At 39.3% G+C, this 9,215-nt stretch overlaps 1 protein-coding gene and 1 pseudogene across 1 annotated transcript; both read left to right on the top strand.

The window, feature by feature from the left end:
- The first annotated feature begins 276 nt into the window (after positions 1–276).
- On the top strand, positions 277–4,209 carry LOC106308898 (annotated as a pseudogene).
- Positions 4,210–4,602: 393 nt separating this feature from the next.
- LOC106308075 (glutathione S-transferase T2-like) lies at positions 4,603–5,639 on the top strand. Its single transcript, XM_013745197.1, has 2 exons — positions 4,603–4,865; positions 4,950–5,639. The coding sequence occupies exon 2, from the start codon at positions 5,111–5,113 to the stop codon at positions 5,561–5,563; it is 453 nt and encodes a 150-aa protein (XP_013600651.1). The 5' UTR covers positions 4,603–4,865; positions 4,950–5,110; the 3' UTR covers positions 5,564–5,639.
- Positions 5,640–9,215: the final 3,576 nt, after the last annotated feature.

The raw sequence follows: 9,215 nt of genomic DNA, 5'->3' as shown, positions 1-9,215 counted from the left end.
ATGAGCAAGAGAGAGAAAAAAAAAAAAAAATCTTTCTTGTGAGAAAATCTTTCTCTATAAGAAATTAAGTGTAATTTCTTGAGTGTATTTGGGGTCGGGTGTGAGTTGAGAGCTTGTAAAAATTTCCCGGGTTGATAATAAAAGATCTGTAGCAGGTCCGGAGACGTAGGCAAAAGCTGGCCGAACTCCGTTAACAATTTTGTGTGTGTTTTCCCGCTCCCCTAAATTCCGCAAATTCTGGTTTTCCGCAAAATTTGACCGCATATTTCCTAACAAACTCAAGTCTATGAGTTGCTTCTTACTCGTAGAGATGAACTTGAAAAGTTGTGTATTTGTGGTCTTTGTACAAAAAAATTGAGCTCAAGTCATAGCTACGGGAAAAGGGTTTTCGAGATGCTGAAAAAAGTTGAAGTTTTAGAATCTAAAGGAGTGTTTGAAGTGGTGGCTGGGCCACCTGCGATAGCTGTGGCAGTGGAGAGGCCTTTACCAAAGACGATTGTTGGTCAAGAAAAAATGCTCAAAAGGGCAATGGAGCACCTCATGGATCATGAGACTGGGATTATGGGTCTCTATGGTATGGGTGGAGTAGGAAAAACAACTCTTCTCGAACAGATCAACAATAAATTTATTGAGCACACAGTTGACGGGGTCGAAATTGTCATATTTGTTGTGGTGTCCAGCGAGCTACGGGTTGAGATGATTCAAGATGCGATTGCTGAGAAACTAGGATTTCTTAGAGAGGATTGGAAACAAAAAGAGAAGAGCCAGAAGGTCACTGATTTGTACGCTCGTATGAAGACAATGAAATTTGTCTTGTTATTGGATGACATTTGGAAAGAAGTGGATTTAAAAGAAATCGGAGTCCCATTTCCGGCTAGGGAAAATGGATGCAAAGTAGTATTCACTACTCGTTCTAGGGAAGTATGTGGCCAAATGAGGGTTGATGATCCAATGGAAGTTAAGTGTTTGGAGTCCAACGAAGCTTGGGATTTATTCCGTAGTAATGTTGGGAAAATCACATTAGAAAGCCACCCAGATATTCTTGAGCTATTCAAGAGTTATCTATTCGAATCCTTGAGGAGGAATCAATATTGACTCTTCCAGATATGGCGCTTCTCAGTAAGCTCGAAATGGAGCATAGCAGAATGGTGGAGATAAATGTCAAGAGGAGTACACCATCATTGAACAAAAGTCCAACAAATGTAAGCTTCCCAAACCTCTCTACAGTGCATGTAGTTAGATGCCATGGTCTAAAGGACTTGACTTGGCTTTTGTTCGCACCAAACTTAAAAGTTCTTACCGTTGGTAGTTCAACTCAAGTAGAGGATATAATCAACAAAGAAAAATCTGCGAATATTCTCACAGAGAATGAGGCAGTTACCATCATTCCTTTTCAGAAAGTAGAGCGTTTCCGAGTGTATGATTTGCCAGAGCTGAAGAGCATCTATTGGGGTCCTCTCCCTTTCCCACGTTTGAAGAAATTCAGGATAGATAGGTGTCCAAATCTGAGAAAGCTTCCATTTGATTCTAAAAGTTGCAGCAGCGTGGGTGAAGAGCTTGTCATCCACAGTGGGGAACAGGACTGGATAGATAAGGTTGAGTGGGAGGACGAAGAGACTAAAGAGCGTTTCCCACTTTCCATCGGTTCTTCCGAAACTGAAACAGTTCTCAAAATTCTGATGGAACTCTCTTCTACTTTTGCATCCACTTGAAATTGTGTCTACTGCTCTTGAGTCCACTCTCAAAAACGTTGGTGTTTCTAATCAATTTATTTTCTATATGTTCATGTATATTCTGTGTTTACTGTTTGTTTGGTGTGAATATCATTACTCTCAAGAAACTTTACATAAAAGTTATCCAGTTCCGTTTTGTAATTGCTTGTATATTTGTGTGTTATGTTTCTGTTTATTTTGTTTTTGGATCTGGATATGGTTCGTCAGTCTATAGGTATATTATACCCTATATAGCGGGGCTGATTTGATCAACTTTCAGTGTGAGAGCCACCTGCGTGATGATTTTTCTCTATGAAGATTTTTTGAATCCTTTCACAAGTGAAGTCGTTGTTATTTCGTAGAGCTCTGAACTAGAACTATGTTCCTCCAGAGAGAAACTACTAATTAGTAACTATATGAGGTGAATTCTTATGGTCTAAGTCTAGGCTAGTTGTCTCAGATTCATGGACTAGTAATCTCAGTGTACTGCTGGATGAAATATCTCAGTTGGTCCCTTTGAGATATCTCAACTTGTCATTCGACTACCAATTGCTATACTAGAGTTGAAAACACGGATACACCCGAATCGGAATACTTGAGGAGACTTGGTAGTATCAATGGTATATCGAATTTGACAGCATTGGGAGGAGTCACTACTACATTCCATAGTGTCTCTAGATCTCAAGTTTGGTCATGGTAGCAATTGTTATATTCTCAAAACATTTGTATTGATCGTTCTGCCCTTTCTTCTACCACTTCTGTATCCTTAAGTGTTCATCTGATCATTCTACTGTATGCGTTGCTGAGGTTCTTGTGCTACTTGGGAATTCTGAAATGTGAAAATGATGGAGTTGCCAATTATCCAAAACTAACATATCAAAGTTTCTTCTTTATGCTGAGCGTGCCCATGAAGATGGTTGTAGCCTGTAGGGATTTTACAGAACAGGAGAGTGATTTTGCATTCAGGTATTAATGGTCCCTACCCATGTTTGAGCTGCACATCAAGTGGTCAATTTTGACAGATGTATCAGAATTAAATAAGAGACGTAACTCAAAAATATCATAATCATTGAAAAGTCTTGATTTATTTTTTGTTTGCCACAGTTCCATCAGTGACAGCTTTGCATTATTTTCCCACTATGTGTGGTTGAGACTTTCATATACGGCTAAGGGAACTCAAGTCTCCGGAAACTGCCGAAACAAGTATCAGAGTTGGTCTCCTTGCTCTATCTTGACTTGTCATGGAAATACATGAAGCGGCTACCTCTTGGTTTACAAGAGTTGAAAAAACTCGTACATTTGAGGTTGGATTACATGAAGAGACTTAAGAGTGTTTCAGGGATATTAAAACTGTCTAGTTTGAGGAAACTGCAACTACTAGAGTCTAAAATGTCGCTAGACATGAGCTTAATGGAGGAGTTGCAGCTCTTGGAACATTTACAAGTCTTAAACATAAGTATCAAGTCAAGTTTGGTTGTGGAGAAGTTGTTATATGCTCCCAGGTAGGTGAAATGTCTTCACATTGTAGTACTGGCTTTGTCAGGTATGGATAGTCTTCGTAAAGTCATCATAAGGAAGTGTGGAATGTGAGAGATAAAGTTAGCGAGGAAGACTTTATCATTATTAACTCAAGGCTTCCCGAATCTCGCTAGTGTGCATATAAGTAGTTGCAGTGGCCTGAAGGATTTAATGTGGCTGTTATTCGCTCCAAGCCTCACTAGTCTTGAGGTTCTTGACTCAGGACTAGTAGAAGCAATAATAAGCCAGGAGAAAGCGCTATGAGTGTTAATATCATTCCTTTCCAGAAACTAGAGAGTCTACTCTTACACAATCTAGCTACGTTGAAGAACATATATTGGGAACCTCTGCCTTTTCCATGTCTAAAGACAATCCACGTAACAGAATGTCCAGAGTTGAGAAAGCTCCCATTGGATTCTCAAAGTGTCTTCAGGGTTGAAGAGTTTGTTATTAAGTACAAGGACGAAGAATGGTTTGAAAGGGTTGAATGGGATGATGAAGCCACTAGACTCCGTTTCTTACCCTTTCTTAAGTTTTTTGGACCTGAATGGCAAGTACGGTAGCAACTTTCAGAGTTGTCTGAGTTGGAGCAATACAATGATTTCAATGACAAGGGAGAAGATAGCCTTTACTATTTAATGGAGAAGCTCTTCAAGATGGACAAGCTTTTCACATGATTTCAGAATCAAATGAGTAATAAATCAAACAGTTTTGGTAACATTTCATCAAACTAGATGCAACAATTAGTGTATTGCCCTTTGCAGTTTTCTAAGTTTGATGATCTTTCTTCACGATACATACATACAGAACCAGCTCACTTCCAAAGAACATGAAGATACCGCCTAGGTAAAACTAGTGTATATGTGTTCTCTGTTCTGCTGCATGCTTTACCTGCACAAGTTGTCATGGGACCTGGATTCAATAAGGAAAGTAAGTTTCCATGTTTTTGATGCGAGGTTGCAGAGAGGTGTTTTTCGTGTTTCTGCACTGTGATTTATGTTAAGTCACAAGCATGTTTGGTAACATCTTCAGGTCATTTTTAAAAAATAAAATCTTGAAGGGTTAAGAGCATGAATATCGCGGTTTCTAAGCCGCGTATTTAGGTGCTTTAGGATTTAAAAAAAAAAGAAAAATGTGTTAATTAATTAGAGACGTCACTTAATTAAGCGATAGAGGAAACGGTTTTATGGGACACACGTCACATATGCACCATCCTCTCTCTTTCTTGACGAGTCATTTTCTCTCTTTCTCTGCCGAATCCTCGACGACATCGAATCTCTCTGGTAATCTCTCCTCGGCGCCGATCTCTCCTCGACGGTATCTTTCGTCGACGGAATAAGCCGGCGTCTCTCTCGGTCGAATCGTTGACTCTGTCTGTATCCTCGGCGACTCCACTTCTCTGTCGATCTCGTCGACGTGTCGGCGTCTCTCTTGCGATCCTCGACGGCTCTGCTTCGGTGTCGGTCTCGTCGACGATTCACACTCCTTTCTCGTGATCCTCGACGATTCACACTCCTTTCTTGCGATCCTCGACGACTCCCTCTCTCCACACCTCCTAACGGAATCCTCTGTCTCTGTGGCTCGTCCGAGAAGGCGATTCTCCCTCTCTCGCCGTGGATCTACTGGAATCGGAAGGTAAATGTATTGTTGTGTTTTTCAATCATGCATGCTTAGATTAGACTTCTTCTTGTTCTGATCGCGAGTTTTATTTGTTTGTAGGTTCAATTCTGTCTCGCGGTGGCTCTCTTCTCGGCTAGTCCAAAACTTGCTTGTTGTGAAAAACGCGACGGGAATCAATGCAAGCAACGTTGGCACAAGCTGAATGAAGCAGTTTGCAAGTTTTCTGGGGCATATGAGGCAGTGAGAAGAAAACCAGTGGCATGAATGACAATGACGTTCTAAAACTAGCCTACGAAATCTACTTCAACAACCAACAAAAGAAGTTCAGCCTTGAACATGCGTGGAACGAGCTTCGCAACGACCAGAAGTGGTGTGAGCTCGCTACATCTAAAACTGAAAGCAGCTCTAAAAGGAGGAGGTTCGCGGATGGTTCTCATTCAGGAGCAAGCTCTCAAGTCAATGAATGCGATGCTGGTGTAGAAGGAACATCTCGTCCCCCTGGTGTTAAGGCTGCAAAAGCTCGTGGAAAGAAGCCGCATGTTGAGGGGCAAGATGTGTCTGATTATCAGCTCATGTGGAGCATCAAGAAGGATGACTTGGCAATGAAGCAACAGCTCTCCAAGATGAGGCTACTTGAGAAGCTTCTTGCAAAGGAAAATCTAGCTGATTATGAAGAAGATCTCAAGAAAAAGCTCATAAATGAGCTAATGTAACTCTCGGCTTTATGTCTTCCTTATGTTTGTGTCATTTTCTAGTAGTTTGTTTCATGTTCTAGTTGTTTCATTTTATGTCTTCCTTATGTTTCACGTTTCATGTTCTCGGCTTTAGAATCTAGTTTGTTTCATGTTCTACTTAAATTTGTAATGATTTGCTCTCTTGTTCTATTTTATGTCATGTTATGTTTCTTGTTCTATAAGCAACTTAATGTTTTGGTGTTTTGTTGAGTTATCTCTTGATGTGGACAATTCTTTTATTTGTTTCAGGTAACGGGAAAGAAGAGGCTACATTGGAGAGGAGCATCACGGGCCATTCTATCATTTCAGTGTGTCACGGGTTGTATCAGTTTGTATCAGTTTCATCTTTTGTATCAGTGTGTCACGGGTTTCATCTTTTGGTATCAGTTTGATGTTTTGTATCAGTTTGTCGGGTTGTTCAGTGTGTCACGGTACTCAAGTCGTGTAGTGTGTCACGGGTTGCACTTTGTATTTTCATATGCATCACACAAACTCATCTCCCCATCTTTTATATATTTCTCTCTACTTGTAACATCACGCAAACTCATCTACTCTCTATCTTCTCTCTATTTCTAACAAGACCGAACTCATCTTCTCTCTATTCTCTCTACTTATAACAAGCAAACTCATATTCTCTTTTTTTTCTCTCTTTGATCACAAGTTTATAAAACTCTTTAATCACTTCTATGGCTTCTTCTTCTCAAAACACTTTCGATGAATCATCTGATGATACATTTGATGACATATTTGATCAAATGAAAAATTTGATGAATTCTTTGATCAAGCGTTTGAGAATTTTACTATTGGTGGTGCTAAAAAAAAAAAAAAACCACGAGCTTATATCGAAAGAAATCGTGAAGAAGGGCATATTCGTTTATGGAATGATTATTTCAGTGATACTCCAACGAATCCTGATAATTTATTCCGACGACGTTTTCGAATGAACAAACCATTGTTCATGCACATTGTTGATCGACTCTCCAACGAAGTTCTATATTTTCGGGAAAAGAAAGATGGTCTCGGAAGAATTAGTCTCTCTCCTCTTCAAAAGTGTACCGCAGCCATTCGTGTCTTGGCGTATGGTTCTGCAGCTGATGCGGTCGACGAATACCTCCGGCTCGGTGAAACAACAACTCAGTTATGTGTGGAACATTTTGTAGAAGGAATAATATATTTGTTCGGCGATGAGTACTTAAGAAGACCAACACTAGCTGATCTTCAACGTCTACTTGATGTTGGAGAATATCGTGGATTTCCCGGGATGATAGGAAGCATCGATTGTATGCATTGGGAGTGGAAGAATTGTCCAACCGCTTGGAAAGGGCAATATTCTCGTGGTTCGGGTAAACCAACAATCGTTTTAGAGGCGGTTGCTTCATACGATCTCTGGATATGACATGCATTTTTTGGACCTCCAGGTACATTAAATGATATCAATGTTCTTGATCGTTCACCTGTTTTTGATGACATAATAAAAGGTAAAGCTCCGAATGTCACTTTCTCTGTCAATGGAAGAGAGTATGATATGGCTTAATATCTCACCGACGGTATTTATCCGAAATGGGCAACTTTTATCCAATATATTCCTCTACCACAAGGGCCGCAAGCAGTTTTATTTGCTCAACGTCAAGAAGCTGTCCGAAAAGATGTCGAGCGTGCTTTTGGAGTTCTGCAAGCTCGATTTGCCATTGTTAAAAATCCAGCGCTGTTTTGGGATAAAGTAAAAAATGGCAAGATTATGAGAGCATGTACCATACTCCATAATATGATAGTAGAAAACGAACGAGATAGATACACTCAATATGATGTTTCAGAATTCCAGCAAGGAGAAGACAACGGAAGTTCACATGTCGATCTCACGTATTCTACAGATATCCCTACAAATATCGCAAACCAGATGGGTGTTCGGATAAGAATTCGTGATAGACAAATGCATCAACAACTGAAAGATGATTTGGTTCAACATATATGACATAAATTTGGACATGATGAAGACAACAACTGAGCTCAGATGCTTATTTCAAATAATTCTTGTTTATTTTACTAATCTTTATTTTCATGTTTTAATTTTAAAATCTATGTTTAAAATGTTATCTTTTATGTAATAAAAAATTAATTTAATAAAAAAAATTAAATATTTTTTTAAGAAAGAATTGCAATGGAGGGGAAAAAATCACAAAGTTCTTAAACATGTCTCTTACCAAAATTAACTCCTAAAATACTATCAAAAATAAATTAAGAGATCCTTTAGAGTATATTGTTGTAATTAGAGAGTTTAGAGACTGAATATTTCTATGTTCTTATTAATGATCAAGGGGGTTCCTTTATATAAGAATTACAAGATGAAAATAAATGGAAAGTATCCAAAACATAAACTCACTAGGATTAGGAAAACTACTAATACATAATAATGGAAAGATTACATCTACTAGGAAAAGGAAAGGGTTTCCTTTTCTCTCTCCTGAAGTCAGCCATCTCTCTATCTTCTAGGTATTGGGCCGGTCTCGGTCCGGACCTGGTTAATGGCAATCCCCTCCATGATTTATAACACTCCTCCTTGGATGTCATAACCATACATGATTTGTAGTACGCTTCATGTTGCCTCATTAAAACCTTATCAGGAAAACCCAGTGGGACAAAACCATGATGAAGTAAAAAGAGTACAACACGCACTACTCCCCCTGATGTGAACCTTAGCGCAGGTTCTACATTCTACGCATCTTGCGTGATATTTCCTGTATGTATAGGATGGGAAGTAATCGGCCAGTTTTCATTACTAAGCCGTAACTAGACCACTTCGACCTCATAGGTCGTTTCTTATGTCTTTTGACATCGAGTGTATCACTATTGGGTCTTTGCAAATCGTGTTTGCATGTGTCTATAGTCTAGACGTGATCGTCTACTGTTAACTCTTTACTTTGATCGGACAAAATAAGTATTTATGGACAATGTACTAGACATGGTTATCATGAACCTATGCTTTCACAAGCTTATGGACTACAATACATTTGTATCCGGTTGATCCTTTGTCTCTACTAGCCCGTGATCAAGAAGAAGGGCTAGACGCCTTTTAGTCTTAAAAGCCGAACGCGTCTAGTAGGATAGCCAGATGTTCTTTGCTGAAAAGTCGGATGCCCTTAGACGGACAGAGTCAGACATCTTTAATTTGAAGGGCTGGGGCCGGACGCTTTTGGTCGGACACCCATATAGATTTATTCTATGCCTACTAACCTCTCTAAGGTTTAGTATAATCACAAGGAATTTCAAATATATGGAGTGTATTGGATTGTCTTTTATACAACTCCAAGATCAATGATCATGCGTGATCAATTTCTTTTACATACTATATGCAGCTGCTTTATGTTTCAGTCCATGAATCAGCTTAGGAACGAAGTTGTTCTTTCATCTTATCCAGTGATCCATATGCTGCGTACTACATCATTTGTATCTAATTTCATTCTTATGACCAGACCATTTTCAATTTCGAAAATCTATAGCAGCATCCACCACATAGGAGTTTATCTCCTTATAATCTGTTCCTTTGATCTCTATGAGTACCTTGTGTAACAAGCTATAATCTAATGCTGTTAAGTAGGAAGACATGAACACTCTTAGACCTCGTGATCATGTG

This window comes from Brassica oleracea, chromosome C8 (genome assembly GCF_000695525.1).
Source record: "Brassica oleracea var. oleracea cultivar TO1000 chromosome C8, BOL, whole genome shotgun sequence".
Lineage (NCBI taxonomy): Eukaryota > Viridiplantae > Streptophyta > Magnoliopsida > Brassicales > Brassicaceae > Brassica > Brassica oleracea.
Note: the sequence above shows the minus strand (reverse complement) of the source record. Positions and strands in the feature narration are given on the sequence as shown.

Coding starts and splice junctions, on each gene's coding strand:
- LOC106308075 (XM_013745197.1), top strand. CDS start 5,111: ATGAATGACAATGACGTTCTAAAACTAGCCTACGAAATCTACTTCAAC.